This window comes from Dipodomys spectabilis, unplaced genomic scaffold (assembly GCF_019054845.1).
Source record: "Dipodomys spectabilis isolate Male_0828 unplaced genomic scaffold, ASM1905484v1 ptg000043l, whole genome shotgun sequence".
Classification (NCBI taxonomy): domain Eukaryota; kingdom Metazoa; phylum Chordata; class Mammalia; order Rodentia; family Heteromyidae; genus Dipodomys; species Dipodomys spectabilis.
Genome location: NW_024870720.1, coordinates 30,998,053 through 31,025,672, shown reverse-complemented (window position 1 = coordinate 31,025,672; position 27,620 = coordinate 30,998,053). Strand labels below are relative to the sequence as shown.

The window sequence follows — 27,620 nt, the reverse complement described above, 5'->3', positions numbered from 1 at the left end:
CCCCCTAAAGCAAACGCTCAGCCAGCGGCTTCTTTCTTCTCAGGGGCGCATGCGCAGCGCACTCTCCGGCCACTGCACGCCTCTTCAGCGAGCATAGAAGGCGCTTACGTCACCGTGCAGATGGCAAGAGGCTCTTCCGCTCCCGAGGAAAACGAGTCCGCGCATCTCGATTTATCCCAGAGAAAACGTCCTGCCTCCTTCCACCCACCCCTCCCTATACCAATTACTTCAGCTGCCAAAGCTTTTTTTTTTTTTTTGCTAGCCTTCTCTATTCGTTCGTTGGAGGAGAGAGCGGCGGAGAAGGGGAAAGAAGAGGGGGCGGGAGGCTGGCGCGGCGTTGTTTACAAGAGCCGCAGAAGCCAGCGGATCCCTCCGCGGGGGCGGAGCTTGGGAGCCGGCACTTCTCGCCCCTCCCCTCCCTCCCCTGCCTTCCCCGCGAGCGGACGCGGCAGCGCCTCTGTCTCGCTTTTTCTTATTTCCCCCCCCCCCCCTTTCCCTTCCTTTTCTTTTCTTTTTTTTTTCCTCCCTTCCCCCTTTCACCATTTCCCCTCGAAGCCGCTTCCCCCGGGCAGGGGCAGAGCCGGTCTCATCCCCCGCCTCTCCCCGGCCCCCGCCGCCCTATGGCGAGTGGGAGCCCCCTCCTCACCCGGGCACCAGCGGCGGCGGTCGGAGGAGCGGGACCGGCGGTGACGGCGGCGGCGGCCTCGGGCCCGGGGTCATCATGGAACTAATTCGCTGACTGACCTACGGCCGAGGCCGTGTGCGTCCCGCCCGAACGCCTGCGCCCCCATTCCCCCGGCCCGGCTCCCCCTCTTCTCCCTCCTCAGCAGCCCGGCCGTCGTCCCGTGCGCCCTGCCGCCGCGCGCCCCGGGGGATGAAGTGGTAACGGGCCCCCGGATGACCCCGCGTCACCACTGCGAAGCCTACAGCTCTGCCGGGGAGGAGGAGGAGGAGGAAGAGGAGGAGAAGGTGAGGGACGGAGCTGGGGGTGGGAGTGGGGGCGAGGGGGTGACTTGCGTCCCGGCTCCGGGCGCGCGCGTGCGCGCGCGCACACACCGCCCGAGAGGGAAGTGCCGGCGGCGCGCGCTTCTCGCCGAGACCCGCCCCCCGGGGGGGGGGGTGCGACTTCAGCGGCGCCCCCTTCTGTCTTTGGTGGAGCCACCTCGCACCTGTCTGGTTTGAAATCCGGGCGGCTTTTTCGGTCTCCGCGAGTAACTTTTTTGTTTTTGTTTTTGTTTTGGTAGCAGCAGCAGCCTACTCAGGTGCGTGTTCTAGGCTCCTTGAACCTGTATTGCACAAAGGAAGGGTCCCATCGCTACCCTCTGACCCCCCCCACCGGTCCTGCTGGAAGATAACTTGCAGCGATGTGAATGCCAAGCCAGTGGGGCGAGCCGCTAGAGCTTAGGAAATTGGAGGGGAAGATTATCATCCGGGGCCTGGGTAGGTAGGTAGGTGGGTGAAACCGGAGGAGGTGAGAATTGAGTTGCATCCCAAAGGACAAGATTAAAATACTAAACTTTGAAAGGGGAGCGTTCACCAATCTCTCTAGAGTCTTAGGGGTTTCCGTTGCCGACCATCTTGACAGAAGTTGAGGATTGTGGCAAAATAATGACAGGTATCTTGTAGGTAGGAAGGATGGATGGATGGGAGATCTTTGAATGTCAAGGCAAAACGTTTCGATTTTATTCTGACAGTGAAGGAACAATCTACTTGGCATTTGGGCAGCATACTTGATGAAGCTTATAATTTGCCACACAACCGTCCTTAGTTGTTTACTACTCATTTCCTCCTCAGGAGGACTCTTGGATGCAGATGGTACCTGCCTCATAGGAGAGGAGCTTAGCCTCTACAACCTTAACCAAGTATCCCTTCAGATAGTAGTCTGGCTCTTATTGTCATGTGGTTTTTGTCCTGAGTTTGAATTTGTATTAACAATCATGTTATTTGCAGGTCATTTGTGTCAGATGAACAGAAAGAAGTGGGCAAACAAATTAGGAAAGAAAAGAGATTTTTAAGTAGACTGATCAGAAACCAGAGGGAGAAGATTCTGATCTGTTGGACTAGGAGACATTTTTTAATACTGATCGTCTAATAGAATCACCATGTACTGACTTGGAAGGTGTAGTAGACACCATGATCTGCAGTTAACAGATAATGAGTTTATGTGGTAGTGTAACATCTTAGTAAGTTAGAGTGGAACTCATCTTAGTCAAGATTGGAAGCTGAGAATGCTCATGGTTTGTATTGATTGTGTAATTAATATTCATCGCATGCAGGCTTATTCATCTTTAAAAATAGATTTAGGGGTTTGGCATGGTGCTAAACTTTGCAAATTGAGTGTTAGTCATCAAGACACCTCAAGTATGAGACAGGTTTACAAGTGTGGTCATCACAAAACAATCAAATGCAAAAGTAAAATTATGCCCAAATACAGATGCAAGAAGTCAGGGCACAATTTCAGAAGACAGTTCTATTCACACAGACAGCAGGTTTGGGAAGAAATGTACAGACATTTCAAGTTAAAAGACCAGTGTGTGGGAAAGTATTTGATTGTTTTGGACAAATTACCAGTATTTGATTATTGTTGTTAAATAAAATCAAGGAGGTTCTTATAGGTCCACATTAATCCTTCAGAGGAAGAACTAAGATCCAGAAGTCAGCATCAGCACAGGATTGTTAATAGGGTTGGTGTTTTAATCATCATAAATAATGTGGTAATGAAGTTGTTGTGTACCAGCCTTTTTTTTTTCTTTTTTCAGAAGAGCAGGAAGCCCTGTATGTATACTGGTAATAAAATTAATGCTATACAAAAATTAACATTTTAAAACTATTCAGAAATTAAGTTTTTGATAATCATGGAAAGTAATGTAGCAGAAATAATAGTTGTGACAATGGGAGGAGAAACATGAAACCATTTTGAAGTTAGTATTGTGAAGTATGCCAACCAAAACTCAAATTACTCATCCCTAATCTGAAATTATGAGATGTTCCAAGAGCCAAAGATTTTTGAACAGTGGTATCTAGCTACAGTGGAAGATTCTACACCCTGAAACATTATTTCATATTCAAAATCATTGAAAAGTTGTATGAAACTACCTTTAAGCTGTGTGTATAAGATGGATAGAAATGAATTTCTTCAGATTAGGATCACATCCACCTCATTATGTATATGCAAATATTCGAAAATCCAGAAAGATATGAAATATTTCTGGTCCCAAGCATTTTGGATAATCACTATCCAACCTGTATAGTCCTTTTGTTTTTAGAAATTAAAAAGCATTCAGAATTCTGCTGCATGTGTTTGAGTGTACATTAACAAAAGATAGCTATGTTCAAAGGTTGTTGCAGGAGGCTCACAAGTTTGAGGCCAACCTCGGCTTACAGAGACCTGTAGCAAGAAGAAAAGTAAAATTTTAAGATTTTGTATTTTATTTCTTAGCAAAATACATTATTCATCTAAACTAAAAATTGAATTACAGTGTTAAGAAATAGACCTGTACATTGTTAGTTAAGGAAGTAAAAACGGAAGCTATTGTCATCTCCATGTCATAGTTTCCTTATAAAGGAGTATTAAAAATACTAAAACAGGGCTGGGAATGTGGCTTAATGGTAGAGTGCTTACCTAGCATGCATGAAGCCCTGGGTTTGATTCCTCAGTACCACATAAATAGAAAAGGCTGGAAGAGGCCAGTGGCTCAAGTAGTAGAGCGGTAGCCTTGAGCAAAAAAAAAAAAATTAGGGACAGTGCCCATGCCCTGAGTTCAAGCCTAGGACTGGCAAAAAAAAAAAAAAACCCAAAACTAAAACATTTACATACATTGGCATTAACATTTCTGTTTAGATCTATCTCATACATTACGAGTATTCCTAAAACTACCAGAGCATAGTTCTAGACAACAGGAATATTTTCTGAAAGAATCACAGAAATTTTTCTATTTTAGTAAAATTTGCATTGATACATTTAGTTTAATGTAAGCTACTGTCCATTCTTTTATATCATTTAATCTGTGATCCTGACAAATGTATTTCCCTCCTGTATAGGATCCCATGCAGAGTTGGTGTTGCACTTTTATTTTAAACATCCTCATTTAATGTAAAATATCTCCAGTTAATTGTTTTGTTCTTTTTTCTTTTGTTCTTTCAAGTGATCTTGCTGTACAGCCCATGTTCGCCTCCAATTGGAATTCTTTTTGTGTGTGTTGGTCCTGGGGCTTGAATTCAGGACTTGGATGCTGTCCCTGAGCTTCTTTGGCTCAAGGCTAATACTGTACCAGTGACCAAAGCTCCACTTCTAGCCTTTTCTTCAATAGTTTATTGGAGCTAAGAGTTTGATGGACTTTCCTGCCATGGCCAGCTTCAAACGGGTATCCTTAGATCTCAGCTTCCTGAATAGCTAGGATTATAGGCATGAGCCACCAGCCACCCAGCCTACCAACTGAAATTCTTGCTTCTGCCTCCTATGTGCAGAATTAGACATATGCTACTACTCATAGCTCTGTTTATTATTTAAGGGAATTTGAACTTTTTCCCTTTGTTAGATTTTCTACTATGAACAAAGAATTTTTTCCTATCAGTATGGTGTATTACATTAATTGGTTTCTGATTAGTAAAACAACCTTTATATTTTTGTAACAAACTCATTTGAGCCACAGCTCCATTTCCAGCTTTTTGTACTTAATTGGAGATGTTTCAAACTTGACTGCCCTAGCAGGTTTCCAACTGAGATCCTCAGATCTCAGCCTTCTGAGAAGCTAGGATTACAGGTGTGAGCCACTGTTGTCTGGCTTTTGCCTACAGCTTTTAAGTCAGTTTTTGTAGGTTGTGGTTTTAGGAATTTGTTCATTTTTATCTAAACTCTGTGATTTGTTTATAATTGTTCATAACATATTTGTAATTTTTTAAATTTTAATTTATTTCTGACTTTAATAATTTACCTTTTCTGCCGGGTGCCGGTGGCTTACACCTGTAATCCTAGCTACTTAGGAGGATGAGATCTGAGTATCGAGTTTTAAAGCCAGCCTGGGCAGGAAAGTCCGGGAGACTCTTATCTCCCAAAAACCACTAGAAAACTGGAAATGGCGCTGTGGCTCAAGCCATAGAGCGCTAACCTCGAGCTGAAGAGCTGAGGGACAGCGCCCAAGCCCAGAGTTCAAGCCCCACAACCGACCAAAAAAATAATAATAATAATGATTTACCTTTTCTGTTTTTATTTTCCTTAGGCTGAGTTTGCTAGTTTTGATCTTTCTAAAAACCAGCTTTTGTTCATGGATTTTTTTCTTTTTATGTTCTCTACTTTATTATTTTCTCTTTAGTTTTTATTTCCTTGATTACTCACTATGAAATGCAGAAATAGGTTCTCATTTTACCTTCCTCTAAAGCAATACTTACATCCCCTTATCCTCTCAGCCAAGTTTTATCACAGTCCTTGTTGAATTATTATTTATGTAAATATAAACTCAATGAAGAAAAAATGAGCAGTCCATTTTAGCTTTTTTTCGAGTAATATTTGTGGTAACTAAGACTTTCTAACATAAAAGCCAGTGATTTTAAAATTTTTTGTCAATATTACCATTTCGATAAGGTTCTATTCCATGGCATTGTTTTAATTCTCTTCATAACTGAATTTCATATTTAAAGTGAGAATGTTTTGAATAACTGATTATTGTATTTTAAAGTACTATAAAATTCTATATTGCCTCATAACATTCTTTTATTATATGAATTACTTAATACCAATGTGTGTATAATAATACACTTATTCTGTAATTAATGGGCATTATTTGTATTTGATTTTATAGGTAGCTACATCAAGCTGGGTGGCAGACAGCTCTATAGGATATCATGAAGTTTCCAGGTCCTTTGGAAAATCAGAGATTGTCTTTCCTATTGGAAAAGGCAATTTCTAGGGAAGCCCAGATGTGGAAAGTGAACGTGCCTAAAATGCCTACAAATCAGGTAATGATTTCTCTCTTCAGATAGTTGAGTTTTATTAGAAATATACTGCTGAGTACATGGAAAATAGAACCCATTAAAGGCATGCTCTTTGAGAAACTTTTTTTATTTTATTTTTTCTGAAAAAGAACAATTAACTTTGTTCACCTGCTTGCTTGTTTGTTTTGCTTTTTTGTTGTCTAATTTACAGCTATAAGAGAGTTACGACCAGTCATTGTTCTTCTTATCAACTAATACAACAGTAGTAAGCTGCCTTTATTTCCAGAATACATGGTTAGCCATGGAGGTAGAACATCCTTATGCCATTATTTCCATTGAACCCAAAATTAATCTTCATTTTCTCAGTATTTACAAGAAATTGAAGCACACTACTAAGGTAATACCAATGTTGAAGCCTCTTGGAATGTAGTCAATTGAACTCAAATTACCACTGGCTGTATGCTCTTGTTTAATTTTTTTATTGTTATTATAAAGTTGATGTTCAGAGAGGTTACAGTTACATAACTCAGGTAACTGCGTGCCTTTTAAACATTTTAATACTTCTTTGAATACTTCTTTGCCAGGCGCTGGTGGCTCACATCTGTAATCTTAGATACTCGGGAGGCTGAGATCTGAGTATCACTGTTCAAAGCCAGCCTGGGCAGAAAAGTCCATGAGATTCTTCATCTCCAATAAACCACCAGGAAACCGGAGGTGGTGCTGTGGCTAAAGTGTAGAGCACTAGCCTTGAGCTGAAGAGCTGAGGGACAGCAGTTCAAGTCCCACGACCAACCCGCCCCCCCCAAAAAACGAAAACATTTTAATACTTCTCATAATATTACAGGTTTTTTTTGGTTGGTCATGGGTCTTGAACTCAGCCTGAGCGCTGTCCTGAACTCTTCAGCTCAGGGTGAGCACTCTACTCTGGTGGTTTATTGGAGATAAGAGTCTCATGGATTTTTCCTGCGTGGGCTGGTTTTGAACTGCAATCCTCAGATCTCATCTTCCTGAGTAGCTAGGATTATAGGTGTGAGCCACCAGCGCCTGGCAATATTACAATTAAAAAAAAATAACTTCACTTTATCTATTCCACAATTTTATTATATGAGACAGCTTTTCATTCCTCGTACCTAACACGGTGTTTGCTTAATATAGAATGATGGCCAAGAAACTTTTAATATATATGAGTGAATGAAAGACATATTTAAGTTCCTTCTGTATTATTTTAATTCTGCCTACTCCTATTCTTTGTCACAAGCTGGAGAACTAAGTTACTATTACTAATTTGTCATTTTGAAAACTGAAGATTAGTTGACTTGAATGAATACCTTCTATAATAAGAACATTTCTGTATACTTTTACTTTGTCCTTTAATGATCTAAAATATGTAGTCTTAATTTGCTTACAACCTAAGCTAATGAGTAATATTTATAATTTGAATCTTTACCTAGGATAATCTCTTCTCATACCTTGCATTTCGTGTTTATATTTTCATGAGCTTGTGAGGGCTTTTTTCCTCTAACATTTAAGTGTTGGTTGCATATTTTAACATACTCTAGGCACTACTGTACTACTGTACATATTGGCAGACAACAGTAGAAAGAATTCCAAATTTGCCTTTATGTCTAGTGAGCCTCAAAGCCTTTCAACATCTGCTTCTATTTTTTTATGTCCAATTTTTTACTTTTTTAATTAGTACATATTGTACAAAGGGACTTCATGTGATATTTCCATACATGCATATAATGTACCTGATCAAATTTACCCCGTTATTTTTTTTATCCCTTTAGTAGCTGTTTTTAGAAACTTCTATTTCCTTGAATCAGCATATAACCAACAATAATAAACATTTACAGTATGTCTTTGAAGGTGATATTTTTAACCTAGCCTATTTCTCTAGGTGGTTTAAGAATATTAGTAAATAACAGAGAAGAGGAGTAAATAACAGAGAAGAGAACAGTATCAAAATTTCTAAGAGCATTTCACTTCTTAAGAACTTAACCTTTAGTAATGCAAGTGGAAGCTTTGCTTAATACCTGTAAAAGTTGAGTGGCTCAGTCTGGTCAGAACAGGAGAAAAAGCTCCCTATAAAAAGCTAGGGAACTGGCTGGGAAGGTGGCTTAGTGGTAGAGTGCTTGCCTTGCATGCATGAGGCCCTGGGTTCGATTCCTCAGCACCACATAAGCAGAAAAAGCCGGAAGTGGGGCTGAGGCTCAAGTGGTAGAGTGCTAGTCTACAGCTGAAGAGCTCAGGGACAGTGCCCAGGCCGAGTTCAGGCCCCACGACCGACCAAAAAAAAAAAAAAAAAGCTAGGAAACTTTTGAGCTCCTTGCTAGAGTGATACCCAGAGTAGTTTAATTTTTTATTGATCAGGTAGGGATTGGTCTTCCCTTTCTATTATTCTATATTTCTATTTTTTAGATGCTCATAAATATGGAAAAATTAGGTACTGTGAAGCTTCCTTAGTTTTGTGTGAAGCTTCTTTAGATATTGTGAAGCTTCATTAGTTTTCTCTTCCATTCTTTTCCCTAGCCAAACTTTGAGAATCTCAGAATCAGACTTCTGTGATTCTCACAGTTCTCTATTGTATCCATTATGTCCAAGTTAAGCACAGTGTGTGTGGTTAGGCAAGAATATTAATACACCTATCATTCCTTTGTGCTCCCACACAGAAAACTCTGTACTGACCTTATGAAAACATACAATATTGCAATTTCAACTGACTTTTCTTGAGGTAATATAGTTTTTGTGTATTGGCACACACTCCAAGTAAATACTTGATAAATGAATAGTGATGATCATTTCTTTATAATTGATCCAGGTATCCTATTATGTTTTTGGTACTTGCAATGTAGAGGAATTCTTTTGTATAATAGTATTTTGAAATTTATGCTTAACTTGTTATATGAGTGGGTAAAAATTAAAACTAGTCAATAACACTTTTAGATAGTCTAAATTTTTTTTGTGAAAGTGCTTTTGATTTACAAAGATAAAACCATATCATAAAATTAAAAAATAGGTAACATGGGTAAGCTTAGGCTATTACTGTTTTAATGAAGAGACTAACTCCATGAAGGAAATAACATAATGTGTGCTGGTGTGTGCTGGTGTGTGTGTGTGTGTGTGTGGGCTGGTGTGTGTGCTGGTGTGTGTGCATTTGACACACATAGGAATAGAAATGTAAATGAAGAACATTGTTTCTCCTTTTGAGAGAGTTACTAGGGTTTAAACTAAATTCTTTACTAGGCTGGTGCTGTACTATTTGAGTTATGCCCCAGCCTTTTTGAACTGCTTTTATTTATCTTCATTTTTTGGCAATATTGCAGTTTGAACTCAAGACCTTGTGTTTTTTAGCCTAGCTTCTACCACTTGAGCCATATCTCCAGCCCTGCTTTTTGCTGGTTATTTTGGACATGGAATATAGTGAAATTTTCTGCCTAGACTAGAACCAGGATCTTTTAAATCTCAACCTCTTGAGTAGCTAGGATTGCATGACTAAGCCACTGGTGCCCTCATGCTTTAGTTATTTTTTAGATAGCTTTCTGCATGTGTGTGTGTGTGTATAAATATATTGTATATTAAGGTGTTGTACAGAGGGATTACTATTTCTTTTTTTTTTTTTTTTGGTGGTCGTGGGGCTTGAACTCTGGGCCTGGGCGCTGTCCCTCAGCTCTTCAGCTCAAGGCGAGCGCTCTACCACTTGAGCTACAGCGCCACTTCCGGTTTTCTGGTGGTTTATTGGAGATAGGAGTCTCACAGTCTCTCCTGCCCGGGCTGGCTTTGAACCGAGATCCTCAGATCTCAGCCTCCTAAGTAGCTAGGATTACAGGCGTGAGCCACCAGCGCCCGGCATGGGATTACTATTTCTTAAGTGATGACTACAATTCTTTTTTTTTTTTTTTTTGGGTCCGGTCGTGGGGCCTGAACTCTGGGCCTGGGCGCTGTCCCTCAGCTCTTCAGCTCAAGGCTAGCACTCTACCACTTGAGCCAGAGCACCACTTCCAGATTTTTTCTTTTTTTTTTTTGCTTATGTGGTGCTGAGGAATCGAACCCAGGGCCTCATGCATGCAAGGCAAACGCTCTACCACTGAGCCACCTTCCCAGCCCCTACAATTCTTTTTAGACAGTGTCACCCCCTCTTTCACTTTCCCTCAGTTTCCCCCTCCCATTCCTGTCCACAAGTTGCATAGTTCATTTTCTACATAGTTTATACTGAATACTGTGACTGCATTTGTTCACCTTCCCTCCATTTATGTGGGGGCCCCCCCCCCCCCAAAAAAAGACAAATTACTAAAAGCAAAAACAAAACAGTACCACCACCACCAATCATGTTTCCATTTCCTGGAATGTTTCAGTAATAGTATTTGATATTTTTGATTAAATAGTTTTGATAAATAATATTTTAAATGAGTTAAGCCTTTGGGTTCCTCCCCTGAGAGTATCCACCTTTAGTCTGTGTGTGAATGCCTAGAGTCCCATAAATTATCATGTCCAGTTGTAGTCATGTCCAGATCTAGTTTTCACATAAGACAGTAAACAAGTGTTGTGTCTCTCTCTGACCTTGGCTTACTCACTTAACATGATTTGTTCTAAGTTCATCCATTTCTCTACAAATGACATAATCTTATTCTTTATAATTATAGTAAAATTCCTTTGTGTTTATGTACCACACAATTTCCTGCTTTTTCTCTGTATAGGCCTTAAATTGCAATCCATGTAGCTGGTAGTATACCTGTGCTCCAATTTGTTGTGATGAGATCTTGCTAACTTTTTGCCTAGTCTGGCCTCAACTTCCAGTCTCTTTACCTTTACTTAGGCATAGAACTTAATTTTGAAAAGATAACATAACACTATAATATTTACTATATTTGAATTGATTTGAAAAAGTGATCTTATAGATCTGTATTACTTCAGTAAGAATAAAAATGTGTCTTCTGAAACTATTCTGTGGAGTTTTTTCCATTGTTATTGCTGGTTTGGGCTAGAGATAATGCTTTCTTGGTCTGATTTATCATATGATTATATTATTTTAAAATAATTATTCAAAAATAACATTTTGTAATTTCTTTCCTCTCATTAGAGAATCTAATATTTGAGTGCCTGTTCATTCTGTATATACTTTTGTAAGTTACATCACTTAATTGTCACAACTATAATATGATAATCTCCACAGCTATATTCTTTTTGTCATTGGTGATACTCCTTAAAGTTTGTGTGTGTCGGTGTGTCAGTTCTGGGGCTTGAACTCAGGCCTGGGCACTAATGTGCCCAAGACTAGTTCTCTACCATTTGGGCCACAGCTCTACTTTTAGCTTTTTGGTGATAAATTGGAGATCAGTTTCATGGACATTTCCTGCCTAGGCTGGGTTTGAATCATGATGTTCATCCTTCTCAAAAGCTAGGATTACAGATGTGCGCCACCAGTGAGTGTCCAGTAATACTTCTTAACGTATTATGTTTGTGTTAATTGTCAAACATGAAATAATAGGATTTTTTTTTTCTGCAATAGTACTATGATCTAACTCAGGGCTGGGGTCCTGTCCCTTAGTGTTTTCACTCAAGACTGGCACCCTACCACTTGAGCCACAGGTCTACTTCTGGCTTTTTTTGCTGGTTAATTGGAGATAAAATTCTCAAATTTCTCTGCTGGACTGACTTCATACACAGTCCCCAGATCTCAGCCTCCTACGGTAGCTAGGATTATAAACTGGAGTCACCAATGCCTAGCCAAATGATTTTTTGGTCGGTCATGGGGCTTGAACTCTGGGCTTGGGCGCTGTCCCTGCGCTCTTGGGCAAGCACTCTACTGCTTGAGGCACAGCACCACTTACGGTTTTCTGGTGGTTTATTGGAGATAAGAGTCTCACAGACTTTCCTGCCCTGGCTGGCTTTGAACCACGATCCTCAGATCTCAGTCTCCTGAGTAGCTAGGATTACAGGGATGAGCCATCGGCGCCCAGCTAGAGAGGATACTACAAACTACCTTTATTATATTTTCTTGTTAGTATTTCTTTTCTTTTTTTATAGGGTCATGCTTAAGGGAATTGGCTAAGAGGTAGATGTATGGCAGTTAACCTTTAAAAATCCCATTAAGAGTTTAGAGCTAGATGTAAAAGTTGTAAGCTTTGATAAGTTGATTTGAGTAACTAGAAAAACATTTGTCAAATATAATCTTTAGTGTGTTAATAACTGTTAATGCTGTGTGTATGTGTGCACATGTGTGCATGTATGCACACTAATACTAGAGCTTGAACCTCAGAGCCTCTTCTCACTTAGCTTTTTGCTCAAGGCTGGTGCTCTGCCACGTGAGCCACTTCCAGCTCTTTGCTAGATAAGTATAGATAAGAGGCTTTCAGATTTGTCTGCCCAGGCTGCTTTTGAACCCCATCCTTAGATTTTAGCCTCCTGAATAGCTAGGATTACAAGTGTGAACCACATGTGCCTGGTTTGTTAATACATCTTGGTAGAGGAATTAATTTCATTAAGTTGCTAATGATTAGGAAGAAGGCTTGAGCTATGGTTACTATCTAAAGAACAAGTAATATATTTTAATATGATTTTCATCAGACATGGTTAATGTAATGATATGATAAAGATTGCAATGCTTTGATTAGTTTGAGCTTTACCTTATTGAAAATACTCTTTGAGGGCTGGGAAGGTGGCTCAGTGGTAGAGAGCTTGCCTTGCATGCATGAGGCCCTGGGTTTGATTCCTCAGCACCACATAAGCAGAAAAAGCCGGAAGTGGGACTGAGGCTCAAGTGGTAGAGCGCTAGCCTTGAGCTGAAGAGCTGAGGGACAGCGCCCAGGTCCAGAGTTCAGGCCCCACGACCGGAACCCCCCCCCCCCCCCAAAAAAAAAAAAAAAGAATTCCCTGTAAAAACGGCAAAAATCAAGAACTCTAACAACAACAGATGCTGGAGGGGATGTGGACAGAAAGGAACCTTACTTCATTGTTGGTGGGAATGTAAACTTGTTCAACCACTTTGGAAAGCAGTATGGAGGTTCCTCAAAAGACTTCACATAGAACTCCCCTATGACCCAGCGATCCCACTTTTGGGCATTTACCCAAATGTTTACAAACAAGACCACACTAAAGCTACCAGCACAACAATGTTTATTGCAGCATTATTTACCATAGCTAAGATATGGAACCAACCCAGATGCCCCTCAGTAGATGAATGGATCAAGAAAATGTGGTATATATACACAATGGAATTCTATGCCTCCATCAGAAAGAATGACATTGCCCATTTGTTAGGAAATGGAAAAACTTGGAAAAAATTATATTAAATGAAGTAAGCCAGGCCCAAAGAAACATAGGTCCCATGGTTTCCCTTATTTGCAATATCTAGTATATGTATGAGTCAAGCGGAAAAGGTCAGATAATGTGATGTCAGGAAAATGAACCCTTAGATATGTATTTTAATGTTTTTTTCTTTCATGCATGTGTTTCTAATGCATTTATAAGATTATCTCTTTGTTGCTTTGTATGTCCCTCCCCCACAGTATAACCCCTGCTTTCACTATATTTGATGTCAGTATAACTTGTGGAGGAGATGGGGAAAAACCAGTTGTTTAAGGATACAGGTGGACCTGTTGCAACAATGAGAAGTACAAGTTGTCATGTCCAAAACGAGCTTTACAACGTTGGTGTGGGGGGGGTGGGGGGGGGGGAAGGATTGGGATTGGGGGGGAGGGGGGAGGCTGGGAAGGGATGTGAAGGGTAAACCAAAGGAGGAGGCTGCAATGCTTGGTAAGAAATGTACGCATTATCCTGCCCATGTAATTGTAACCCCTCTGTACAGTATGTTCACAAATAAAATAAAATTAAATTAAAAAAAAATACTCTTTGAATCTAAACATAAAGCCATAGTCATTTAGATTATTACTAGTTGTTTACTAATGATGAAATTCAGGGGTAAAGATGCATAAGTCATTGTATTTGGTATACCTTCTAAAAATTAAGCAGCTTAACATAGTGTAGGAAAATTAAACTAATAATCATATTTTGTGTTTCTGGCAATTTTTCCAAGTAATTAGTTAAGGTTAATTTCTCCTGCAGTATCTTTTTCATTATCTTTACCTGAATGATATGTTGTCCCTGGCATTTTTTGTTACTATAGCTATCATTCTGTTATCATACTCATACTTTGTTATCATTTATGTTTTCTGAGCTAAATTAGTGGCTATTTCCTATATTAAAAGGAAATTTAGTGGGCTGGGAAGGTGGCTCAGTGGTAGAGCACTTGCCTTGCATGCAATGAGGCCCTGGGTTCTATTCCTCAGCACCACATAAGAAAAAAGCCAGAAGTGGCGCTGTGGCTCAAGTGGTAGAGCACTAGCCTTGAGCTGAAGAGCTGAGGGACAGCGCCCAGGCCCAGAGTTCAGGTCCCATGACCGGACCCCCCCCCCCCCCCCCAAAAAAAAAAAAGAAAATGTAGTATATTTTATTTTCAAGAGAAATTAATTGTGAAATTGTCAGTTGGTAAAAGTTTTACTTAAATTTTAAGGTGTTATGTCATTTTGTTTTTGTTTTGTTTTAATTTCGTGCTGATCCTGAGTCTTGAACTCAGAGCCTGGGCATTGTCTTGAATCTTTGTGCCCAAGACTACTAGCACTCTACCACTTGAGCTACAGCTCTACTTCCTGCTTTTTGGTGGTTAATTAGAGATAAAAGTCTCATAGTCTTTCCCACTTGGGCTGGCTTCGAACCCCAATCCCCAGATCTCATCCTCCTGAGTAGCTAGGATTATAGGCATGAGCCACCAGCATCCAGTGTATGTTCTATTTAGTAAGCAAAATCTAAATAAACTCTTGATGGTAACGTTCAATTTTTAATTACTCCTTTTACAGAATGTTTCTCCATCCCAGAGAGATGAAGTAATTCAGTGGCTGGCTAAGCTCAAATACCAGTTCAACCTTTACCCAGAAACATTTGCTCTGGCTAGCAGTCTTTTGGACAGATTTTTAGCTACTGTAAAGGTAAGTATTTAAGAGACTTGAACATAAATAACCTGTTATTTAAGGATTTATATGTTGAATTAAGGTTCATAGTAAACATGTATGCATCTATATGAAGACATAGTGTCTTTTGTTGTTTTAAAATTTTGAAGCATTTCTTGTTATCTTTTGTTTTTGTTTTTTGTGTTTTTGCTTTTTTATTGGTCGTGGGGCTTGAACTTAGGGCCTGAACGCTGTCCTTGAGCTCTTCAGCTCTACCACTTGAGCTACAGCACCACTTCCAGTTTGCTGGTGGTTTATTGGAGATAAGAGGCTCACGGACCTTCCTGCTCAGGTTGGCTTTAAAATCACGATCCTCATATCTCAGCCTACTGAGTAGCTAGAATTACAGGCATGAGCCACTGCTGCCCGGCAGTCTTCTTTAACTTTCTTATTGTTGCAAGTACTCAGACCCTAGGACATTTTTCCTCTCTTGATTGCAATACAAACCATATAGCATTGATAGTATTTAATAATTTCATGTATGAGTGCTGCCCAGTGAATCAGATAGAAAAGTACGTACTTTCAAACTTTTAATCTTAAGAGACTTTTAAAAAGAGCCCTTAATTTATAGTGCCTGAAATATGGCTTCTATGAAATGCCTACCTTTCTTTTTTCTTTCTGTTTTTGTCTGAAACCAGGACTAAACTTGGTTTCTAATGCTTGCTCTCGCTTGTCTGGCACTGTACAACCTGAGCCTTGCCTGAAATACCTACTTTTAGCAACAAACCTTCCTTTTGTTTTGTTTTTGTTTTTTTGGTCCGGTTGTGGGGCCTGAACTCTGGACTTGGACGCTGTCCCTCAGCTCTTCAGCTCAAGGCTAGTGCTCTACCACTTGAGCCACAGCGCCACTTCCAGTTTTTTTCTTTTTTGCTTATGTGGTGCTGAGGAATCGAACCCAGGGCCTCAGGCATGCAAGGCAAGCGCTCTACCACTGAGCCACCTTACCAGCCCCAAACCTTCCTTCTTTCTATAATGTATACTGTATACTAAATATATAGCCATCTTCCCTTTCACAGATATTTACGTGTCTATTTTGAGTTGTATATTTTTCAATGATTATTATTGTTGTGAATTTATTATAAAATTCTTCCTATGTTTATTGAACATTTTAAACATGTTTGCCCAAGTAGTTGCAGAATTTTGCCAAATACAATCTTATTTTTCATCTTCTTTACTAATTGGATTCTGTCGTATTTATTAATATCCAAAAATCTTACCTACAGATAGCTGATCTTTATTTAAAAAGATAATGTAGCCTGTAGCTTAAGTACAGGCATTTGAACCATAAAAGGCTGCATAGTGGATGAAGCCTTAATCCTAGCAGACAAGCATCACTGTGAAGCCCTCCTGCATAGTCTCTCTTCTTATCTTACCTTAGATATACATAAGGGTTCCAACTTACCTATATTAATGAATTTGTGCAAAATTGTTACTGAAAATTAGATTTTGGTGCTATTCTTCATCTGTTCCTCATCTCATACTTGCACTAACAGACACTTTGAAAATGATCTTACCTTATAGATAGGAACACAGGCAAAGTTAAGTCACCTTTAAGCACATCAGACCCAAGAAATACATAATTTGTGTGTGTTTGTGCATGTGTCTGCATGTACTCATGAACAAGTACTCAGGGCCTTGAGCTCTGGCTCATCCTTTTCAGTCATGACTGGTGTTCTGTCAACTTGAGCCACAGCTCCACTTACAGCTTTTTGCTAGTTAGAGATGAAGAGTTTTTGTATGTGTCTGCTCAGGTTGATTGCATGCCTCAGATCTTATAGTCTCCTGAGTAGCTAGGATTATAGATGTGAACCACTGGCTCCCAACAAGAAGTACATATTTTTACCATTAATTGACCTTGTATGAGTTTAGGACCTTTTTGTTCTTATGAGACTTGAATGTAGAGGTGTCTGTGTGTGTATGTAAAATTTCTACTTTCTACTAGTATTATATTTATTTAAAGCATTTGAAATATACTAGTAGTTTCACTTACATTTTTTTCATGCTCTTTAATTTTACTGCCACTTAGTTTGTTAGTGGTATTCTTAGTTTTAAAAATAAACATGCAGGGGCTGGGAAGGTGGCTCAGTGGTAGAGCGCTTGCCTTGCATGCCTGAGGCCCTGGGTTCGATTCTTTTTTTTTTTTTTTTTAATTCTGAACATACTGTACAGAGGGGTTACAATTACATGGGCAAGATAATGAGTACATTTCTTATCAAGCATTGCAGCCTCCTCCTTTGTTTACCCTTCACATCCCTTCCCAGCCTCCCCCCCTGGATTCGATTCTTCAGTACCACATAAGCAAAAAGAAAAAAGCCGGAAGTGGCGCTGTGGGTCAAGCGGTAGAGCACTAGCCTTGAGTTAAGGGACAGCGCCCAGGCCCAGAGTTCAGGCCCCACAACCGGACCCAAAAAAACAAAAACAAAAACAAAATAAAATAAAAAAATAAACATGCATATACATGATTTAAAAATTAGGGAACATTCTTTATTATATGAAAAACTTGCCTTTTAAAATCGAGATTTTCATGCTGTAAGGTACCAGTGGTCCACACTTGTAAACTTAACTACTCAGGATAGAGATCTGAGGATCACAGTTCAAAGCCAGCCTAGGCAGGAAGTACATGAGACTTATTGCTAGCTAACCACCAAAGAGAGTGGAACTGTGGCTCAAGTGGTGATAAAGCATTAGCCTGAAGAATAAAAGCTCAAGGATAGCACCCAGGCCCTCGGTTCAAGCCCCAGGATCAGCACAAAAAGACAATTAAGCTTCCCTTTATTAGATAGAAATTAAATTTCAGCTAAGTAACTTTGGCTAAACTTTCAGCATTAGAATAATTTTAATTTTTCAGTAGATTACCTTATAAATGAATAGGGTTAATTACAGTGTAAAAAGCACAATATAAAATGAAGTGGTTGTAATCAGTTAAGGAATTCCACAGAATTGTGTACATACTTGTTACATCTTCATATTTTTCAACTAATTAAAGTTGCTTTTTTCCTTTTCAAAATTTTAGGCCCATCCAAAATATTTGAGTTGTATTGCAATCAGTTGTTTTTTCCTAGCTGCCAAGACTGTTGAAGAGGATGAGGTAATACATCTTTCTAAGATTAGTTATGTTTCTTTTTTGAAATTTATTTTTGCTTGCCAGACAAAAACTGAAAATATATTCCTGTCCTTTCCACTTTGTCCCCCTTCCCCTTTGCTTTGGATAGAAAATTCCAGTGCTGAAGGTACTGGCAAGAGATAGTTTCTGTGGCTGTTCCTCATCTGAAATTTTGAGAATGGAAAGAATTATTCTGGATAAATTGAATTGGGATCTTCATACAGCTACACCATTGGATTTTCTTCACATTGTAAGTATACCCAAAGGCTTAAGTTCTTCTTGTTCTCCTCTTTGTCCTCTTCTCATCCTCTTACCTTTCCTTCCTTTTTCATTCCTCTCTTCCTTCTCCGACTTCTGTTTGTGAGTACCAGAGTTTGAACTCAAAGACTTGTACTCACTCCGATTGCTTGTTCCAAACTGGCATTCTACTACTTGAATCATGCCTCCAGCCAAACTTTTTGCTGGTTAATTGAAGATGGAGTCTTTCAGACTTTTCTTTCCCCAGCTTAGCTTTGAACTGTGATTCTCCAGGTCTCACTTTCTAAACCGCTAGGATAGCATGGTTTCTTGGTACCTGACTTTTAGTTGCTTATTTGAGTGTTTAGTTGTTTTTATAATTTGAAGAAGAGATAGGCCACTCATTTATTTTACTTAGGAAAAGGAAAACTAAATCAAGAAAAGATAGAAATAGAAGCTAAAATTTCTAACTTACAGATTGAATCACAATTCATTTCTATACATAATTTCCTTAGACACTTAAGTAAAACTAACATGATGTTTTTGTGGTTTTCTTTTCTTTCTTTTTTATAAGTTTCATGCCATTGCAGTGTCAACTAGGCCTCAGTTACTTTTCAGTTTGCCCAAATTGAGCCCATCTCAACATTTGGCAGTACTTACCAAACAACTACTTTATTGTATGGCCTGCAACCCACTTCTGCAGTTCAAAGGATCCATGCTTGCACTGGCTATGGTTAGTTTGGAAATGGAGAAACTCATTCCTGATTGGCTTCCTCTTACAATTGAACTGCTTCAGAAAGCACAGGTAGGTGTCAGTGTAATTAAATAGTTTTATTTTAAGTCTTCCTTTTAACTGGAATACATAGCAGTTATAAAACTAACGGATATTTTTAATCTAGTAATGGCAAACTACTCTTAAAAAATAAGCTAGCCCAGGTGCCGGTGGCTCATGCCTGTAATCCTAGCTACTCACGAGGCTCAGATCTAAAGATCATGGTTCAAAGCCAGCCTGGGCAGGAAAGTCCAGGAGACTCTTATCTCCAATAAAAACCACCAGAAAACCGGAAGTAGTGCTGTGGTTCAAGTGGTAGAGCACTAGCCTTGAGCTGAAGAGCTGAAGGACATCACCCAGGCCCAGATCCAGAGTTTAAGCCCCACAACTGACCAAAAAAAAAAAGGCCATTATCCACTTCAAATTTGTAGATTGGATGTCTGATTGTTAATATTTCTCTTTTAGTTTTATATAAAGAACTACCTAACCATAGCAGTAGGTTCATATAGTGCTTTTCTATTCTACTCATCTTACCAAGAGGTTAAAAATACCAACCATAAAAAGTTACTTTTTATACAAATAAATTTATTGATGATTAGAAAGTGAGGTTATTTGTAGTAAACTACAGCAGGTAAAAGCTGTTTCTGAAAGGTCTTATCCTGCTATTATTATTACCTAAAATTAGCTTGTAACTTACACTTCCTAGTTGGTGTAAAATGCTATTGGTTGATAAAATATCTACCCCCTAAGTAAAATATAATGATTTGGTGGAGAAAATTCTTACTCAAATGTGGTTATAATAAATGTGCTATATATTATCAACTATTTGTAGAGAAGCCTTACTCTGTTATGTCACCTAATAGAATTAATCAGTTTTAATTTGTAGGCAATACCCCTGTTCTATACTTGTAAGAAACTCATGAACCATGTTGCCTTCATATGATTGTGTTTATTTACATTTAATGCAGTTGAAATTGGTTTCTTTTATTGGGTTCTGTTCAAATGACTTGAATTCTGAGCTTTAAAAAAATTGGAATATAAGAACTAAACATAGCAAAGATCTGCATACTATTTTACTCGTTAGTGAAAATACAATAAAGAGAAAAAATACTTGGCTTTATTGTCTGGTGAGCTATTTGGTGAGGTTACAAACGTGAGCTGTCAAAGTTACCAGAACCTAAGTATGTCATACCTCTCAGCTTCTGAGAAACTTAGATTCTCATTTGTGAATAGAGAAGAGCTAAGAGAGTTTTTATAAAAAGAGTGAAGATGGAGCTGGGAATGTGGCTTAGTGGTAGAGTGCTCACCTTGCATGCATGAAGCCCTGGATTCAATTCCTCAGTACCACATAAACAGAAAAAGCCAGAACTTGCACTGTGGCTCAACTGGTAGGGTTGCTAGTCTTGAACAAAAAGTTCAGGGACAGTGCCCAGTCCCTGTTTAAGTCCCAGGACTAGGCAGAAAAAAAAAAAAAAAGTGATGTTAAGAAACAGCATTCTGCCTATGTTGTGACACAGGTTATTCTTTATTAAACAGCTTGTCTTAGATTAAAGTAATTTAATGTTTATTTCCATTGAGTTAAATACTGTAGTAGAAATAAATCCTAGAAGATATTTGCTCATTTTGGCCTACCTAAAGTATTAGAAAATAAAGTTGAATATCAATCATTCACATTATACTAGAAAGTGAGGAAAATAAACATTAATAGAAAGGCTTATTTATTAGAAAAAATAACCTCTGTGAATTCTGACTTGACCTCTGTATCTGCTCTCAAATTAATACAGGGAAAAAAAAAACCCAAATGCTGTATAAAGTATTGGTGTTGTGAGGAAAGGACAAATTTTGAAGCATAAATAGATTGTTATAAGTTGCAGTGTTCTGTGGTTTTTGGAGTTTCATATCTTTTGAAGATCACTAGAGAATCATTTGATTCTCTTTAGTATGTTTTCTGGCTCTAGAAGAAGGATGTGCTCCCTGAAATTGTTTCTCCTTAATTAATAGAATACTACATACTTGAGATTTAATGGATCTTTTTAGAAAACATTTTGTTGAACTCTTACATTCTACTTCAGAGAATTTGAGATTTTCTTAGAATCACATAGAACTAATCAGTAATGATAAAAAGAATTGTGTATGTGTTAATTTCATACAAAGTTTAAAGATTGAAGTCTATTGGCTTCCAAAATTTTCTTTTCTCTACCCTACAAAATTTATCTTTATGCAATCCTAAATACAAAGTGAAGTTCTCCATTGTAAAGTATGTACAGGGGAGAGGATGCAGTCTCAATTGATGAATCTGATTTCATGGACTCTGATCCATGTAGTATTCAAATTACAGTCAGACAGTGAACAGAACCAGGTAAGCTCATAAACCTTGGTAGAAACATTGGAACTTGATTTAGCAGTTCTTTCATTCTTAAACCAGTTTGGGCTGATGACCTACCCACACACATGAACAGCTCCTGGTTTTCTGGGCTCATTGCTGGCATTGTTAAATGTTAAAATTCATGTGTTCAGATTATTGATGATTAGATCTGTGACAAAGTTTGGATTTCTTTGGTGTTTGAAATTCTTTGGTGTTTTGAAACCCAGTATTTTGCTGATAATATTTGGAGGTGGATATCTGAGACAGACTTCAACTGAGATCCTCTGGATCCCAGTCTCTTAAGTAGTTTACAGGCTGAGCTGCTGGTGCTCAGATATTCTCCTCCACCCCATGGTGGAGGCAGTCAAACCCAGGGCCTTGCACATGCTAGGCAAGTATTCTACCACTGAGTTATAGCCCTAGCCCAGTGCTTATTTATGTACATAATTCTCAGTGTTGCAGTTGGAGAGAGGGTCTATTCACAGGTATTTTGTGCTGTGTATTTTGTGGGGTTTTTTTGGCCAGACTGTGGTTGTTCACTGGTTTGAAAGGTAACCTACCTCCATCTTCCTAGTCTCTCCCTCTACCCAGCCCCCTTTGTAAGTTCTTGAGCTATTCGTTGTACTCTAGGATGACTAAACCTCTTCCTCTTCTTATTCCTTACTTTACCCTTGTTCTGCTTGTATGACATGCACCATGTAGTCCTCCTCTTTCTGATTGATGCAGTTCACCCAGAATCTTACCTACTAATATTAGTGTGGTGGTCTCCCTACTTAAGTCAAGCAGTAGTCAAAGTAGATAGTCTGAAGGTGCCTAAGGTCAGGTTATTCCAGCAAGCATTTTCTTTTTTTTTTTTTTTTTTTTGGGTCCGGTCGTGGGGCCTGAACTCTGGACCTGGGCGCTGTCCCTCAGCTCTTCAGCTCAAGGCTAGCACTCTACCACTTGAGCCACAGCGCCACATCTAGTTTTTTCTTTTTTTTGCTTATGTGGTGCTGAGGAATCGAACCCACGGCCTCATGCATGCAAGGCAAGCGCTCTACCACTGAGCCACCTTCCCAGCCCTCATATGAAGTATTCACTTGAATGATTTATTTATTTGTCCATCATGGGCCTTGAACTCCTGGGCCTGCACGCTGTCCCTGAGTTCTTTAGCTCAAGGCTAGCGCCCTACTACTTTGAGCTATAGCACCACTTCTGGTTTTCTAGTGGTTAATTGGAGATATGAGTCTCCTGGACTTTTCTGCCTGAGGTGGCTTTCAACTGTGATCTTCAGCCTTCTTGGTAGCTAGGATTACAGGCGTGAGGTACCAGAGCTCAGCTAAGTTTGGATGAGTTTTGTTTTGTTTTGTATTTTTTGTCAGCCATGGGGCCTGAACTCCAGGCCTGGATGCTATCCATCAGCTCTTCAGTTCAAGTCTAGCATTCTACCACTTGAGCCATAGTGCCACTTCTGCTTTTTCTGCTCATGTGGTGCTTCATACATGCAAGGCAAGCACTCTACCACCAAGCCACTTTCCCAGCCCAGTTTGGATGATTTTTAATAGGCTTTCTAACTCCTTTTCTGCCTGTCCTTATCTATAAAATATTCATTTTCCTTTGTCATACAAATATAGTTTTCCTTTTAATTAAAAAAAAAAATTTTTGTCAGAGGGCTTAAACTCAGGGCCTGAGTGCTGTCCCGGAGCTTTTTTACTCAAGGCTAGTGCTCTACCAAGTTGAGTCATGGCAGCACTTCCAAGTTTCTTGAGTGGTTAATTGGAGATAAGAGTCTCATGGGACTTTTCTGCCCAGGTTGGCTTTGAACCCTGATCTTCAGATCTTAGCCTCCTGAATAGCTAGGATTACAGGCATGAGCCACCAGCGACCGGCTTATAATTCATAGATTTTTGAGTCTACTATGTTTACTATGTTTAGTGATAAAGGCATTAGAATATTTTTGGTATTTGAAGAATTCAAAATTCTTTCAAATTGAAGAAGTAATTCCAACACTATAGCCTTTTCGCTACCCAGTATCTGTCTTGTATTAGTTCTTTTGGAGATTGTTTAAAATATTGGCAGGAACCCCACCCCTTTGCTTCTCTTCCAGTATTTAACAGAGATCAGCTTCTACAACCCAGGTAATAATGAAACCTATGCTGTAGTTGTAAGTTTGAAGTTAATGGCTATCTTTAAGTATTGTGTAACTTTTTTTTAAGGAAGAAAGTTCCAATACTAGTTAATGTCTTTTTAGAATAATACATTTTTTTGAAAGAGGTTGAGAAAGTCAGTGGACAAAATGGTATGTACTAAAATCTACAGCATGTAGTATATTTTTGACAGTTTGACATTTGTATTTACATAATACCAAATGCCTTTTATCCTTTTTTCCACCAATTCTTTCCTGAATAACCTAAAATGAATATATTTATACATAAATTAATTTTGTTACCAAATATGTTCTTGTAGAGTTTGATATTTTCCTTTGTAAACAGTTGTGCTATGTGGTAGTTTATATAGGGATGAACCAGACTTGGTTAAGAAATGTCCAGAGTAAGCCAAGTATGGTGGTAATATGCCCTGTGATCCCAGCACTTGGGAGACAGAGACAGGAAGAACTTAAGTTCAAGGCCAGCCTGGGCTATTGGAAGACTCTATCTCAAAAACCATACAAAAAAGGCTAAAACAGCTATAATATGTACAAAACTAGAAAAAGTGATTGCCATGATAAACTTTCTAAAGGTAATAGCATTTAGCTGGCCGTGGAGGAAATGGATAATATCGTTTCAACAGGTAGAAATAGAATGAGCAGGGGCTAGGAATATGGCTTAGTGGTAGAGTGCTTGCATAGCATGCATGAAGCCCTGGGTTTGATTCTTCAGTACCACATAAACATAAAAAGCTGGAAGTGGTACTGTGACTCAAGTGGTAGAGTGCTAGCTTTGAGCAAAAGAAGCTCAGGGGCAGTGCCCAGGCCCTGAGTTCAAGCCCCAAGACTGGAGGAAAAAAAAAAAAGAATGAGCAAGGGCAACGTAGTAGATTTGTGTATAAATAGAGCAGACCTGTATGTCCAGTATATAGAGCATAAGTTTGAGGGTATGCTAGGAAATAGACTGGAAAAGAAAGTAGGGATCACATTATAGAATGTCATCAGGCTAAAAGTTTTAAACTTTTTTTTTTTCTGGCAGGCATTGTGATATGCTACTAAAGATAGTTGATAAAGAGAGAAACATAAGATGCTGTAGATTGTTTTGACAGTGCTGTCATTACAGGGAAAGTAAGACACAATGTTATTGTAGTACTGAGGATTAAATTCAGGGTTTCAGGCTTGCTAAGCAAGCACTCTGCCTCTTGAGCCCCAGCTTGAAATTCAGACTTTAGGTAAGATTTTGAAGGCCCTTCATGTGGTATCATTGTGTTAGAACTGGGGTATAAAAAGATGTCTATGATACACATGCCTGTGACTTAAAAATCTTGTAGTCTATAATGAAAGGCCAAAGGATTAAGTAGATTATTATTCTAATATAATGTGGTTAAGTATGGTGATGGGTTGATAGAGAAACATGGTCATGTAAGTAGTTGGGTTGTTTAGGGAGTAAGGAAAGACAAGTGTGGCTCCAAAAAAGATTGCTGTCTGAACTGTCCTGAAGGATAAGGACATAATAGCAAAACTCAAAACAAAACATTTATTCCTAGTGTTTTTAACATAAAGTTTACTGTTTTCTACAAAAATAAAACTTGTTTAAAGTTTTCATTTATTGTTTTTAAATAAATTCTTAACTAGACTTCCCTGGCATAGATTCTTAATGAATCTTGTGTTTGTCTTTTACTTTTTTTTTTCCGGAGGGGGGTGGGTTCCAGTCGTGGGGCCAGAACTCTGGGCCTGGGCGCTGTCCCTCAGCAATTCAGCTCAAGGCTAGCGCTCTACCACTTGAGCCACAGAACCACTTCCGACTTTTTTTTTTCTGCTTATGTGGTGCTGAGGAATTGAACCCATGGCCTCATGCATGCAAGGCAAACACTCTACCACTGAGCCACCTTCCCAGCCCCTGTCTTTTACTTTTTTAATTGAAGTTAAGAGGTCAAGAGGATAGGGTATTAAAAGGTCTTAGAAACAGGAAGAGACTCAAAGATATGAACACATAATTTACATAGCAATGAAGAAAAAAGTTTCTGCTCTCATATAAATGTCCAGGATACCATTGCAAATGTATAATCAAATAGAGTTCTCCATAAAACTATAGATTTGAACATAATTTAAAATAGGTAGGCTAATTTAAGACAGGTAGGCATAATTTAAGATAGGTAGGCTAGAGGAACTAGTGTGAGGGAGAATGTGGGGAGAGAAAGGCAGGTGAGGGATAGAGGGCACAAAATGGAACGGTAACTGATGAAGGTAATAGCCTATGTTCAATGGTTTATGTTACTTAGGTCGCTGTTGTGTTTTTCTCCCTTGGTCTAGATGGATAGCTCCCAGTTGATCCACTGTCGGGAGCTAGTGGCACATCATCTTTCTACTCTGCAGTCTTCCCTGCCTCTAAATTCCGTTTATGTCTACCGTCCCCTCAAGCACACCCTGGTGACCTCTGACAAAGGAATGTTCAGATTACATCCTTCCTCTGTCTCAGGCCCAGACTTCTCCAAGGACAACAGCAAGCCAGAAGTGCCAGTCAGAGGTACAGCAGCCTTCTGTCATCATGTCCCAGCAGCCAATGGGTGCAAGCACACCTCTGCTAAACGCAAAGTAGAGGAAATGGAAGTGGATGACTTCTATGATGGAATTAAAAGGCTCTATAATGAAGAGAATGCTCCAGAAAATGTGGGTTCTGTGTGTGGCACTGATTTGTCAAGACAAGAGGGACATACTTCCCCTTGTCCTCCTTTGCAGCCTGTTTCTGTCATGTAGTTTTCACCCAAGTGTTAGTTAACCTGCCAGGGCAAACTAAGGTTGACTACTCTGGAATGAAAGCATATAACCAGGAAAGGCTATAGCTCAGGCTGTTTTGAAGTGAGCCAAAAACAAAAAACAAACAAAAATACAGCAAAACAAAAGCCCTTGTTCATTTGGCGGCTAATTATAATTGATTAATTTATAACCTCAAAAGATTCAAATATTTTTAAGAAGTAGAAAACTTTGTAGTCTATCATTTCCACCTTGCCCCATGTCAAAAAATTCCATAGTTAATGCTTAAAAGGCTCCAAAATTTATAGTTACTAACCTTTGCTCTCACAGCCTTGATTTAATTTTCTGTTGCTTTTGCTTGTTTCCCCAATGAATACTGAATGAACTTTATGCATGTTGCTCTATATACTGTTTTCCATTGAATAGGTAACCCCTGAAATTTTTTTTTTTAGCAATTTAATAAATTTAGTGTGGCAACCATGTTTAATCCGATTCAAGTTCCAATTTGTCTGAAAAGGATACTTTAGTATTGGCCCATTTGAATCAAAGGTGATAACAGAAAAGTTCTCATATTACAAAATTGATTTTCTTGTTTCAATTGAATTTTTTGTTACAAACAAAATTACTGTTTTCATTTTTATTTTAAAGCTTTAAAAGAGTATATAATTAGGACATTTAGGTTTGTTTAAATCATTTTTGACATTTGTATAGAAGAATTCCTGATAAAGTTAATATATCCAGATGCACACCAAAGAAACATGTATGTAACGTATAATTAGATTTTTTGTAACTGATGTTTTCACTCATTTGTAATCAGTAGGAGAGACTGTCTGTTGGGCAGCTCTATATTTTGAGTCTGTAACACGTAATAACTGAATTCAGTACCTTAGTTTTATGTTAACTATTAAGATTTTCTTGATAACAAAGTTAATCCCTTGCCTCCCACCTACCCAAATTTCTCTTCATGACTTCTGGATCCTGAGCTCCTTGTGCAGTCTGAAGAAGGTATTGCAGTCAGACCATGTGCTGATGATAAAAGCCTCTGGTAGCAATAAAAAGTTGTCCTTAACCTTTGTGTCTGTAACTTCCTTACTGCTTGTGAGAGGTATGTTTCCTGATTGCTTGGGCATTGCCTTGTCAAGTAAGGAAAATAAAAAGTCTAAGAATGTTTACTGAAAAGTAAAACAAAATAATTCGGATGTGACTGAGAGGTGTTTTAGATATAAGAATTTCTCCCTTTTCTAGCATTTTCTCACTGGGTTTGGGCTTTTTTTTTTTTTGTCATCGGTCGTGGGTCTTGAACTGTGGGCCGAAGTGCTATTCCTCAG

At 39.0% G+C, this 27,620-nt stretch overlaps 1 protein-coding gene across 3 annotated transcripts; it reads left to right on the top strand.

The window, feature by feature from the left end:
* The first annotated feature begins 406 nt into the window (after positions 1-406).
* On the top strand, positions 407-27,361 carry Ccni (cyclin I). 3 transcript variants are annotated; one of them, XM_042678053.1, is made up of 7 exons: positions 407-966; positions 5,797-5,955; positions 14,787-14,915; positions 17,950-18,024; positions 18,149-18,289; positions 18,851-19,081; positions 25,852-27,361. In XM_042678053.1, the coding sequence occupies exons 2-7, from the start codon at positions 5,842-5,844 to the stop codon at positions 26,293-26,295; spliced, it is 1,134 nt and encodes a 377-aa protein (XP_042533987.1). In that variant the 5' UTR covers positions 407-966; positions 5,797-5,841; the 3' UTR covers positions 26,296-27,361. The 3 variants fall into 3 exon arrangements, with proteins under 3 accessions (XP_042533987.1, XP_042533986.1, XP_042533988.1); XM_042678052.1 differs by having other exon boundaries at positions 407-969; positions 5,799-5,955; XM_042678054.1 differs by lacking the exon at positions 407-966 and adding an exon at positions 1,245-1,262 and having other exon boundaries at positions 5,799-5,955.
* Positions 27,362-27,620: the final 259 nt, after the last annotated feature.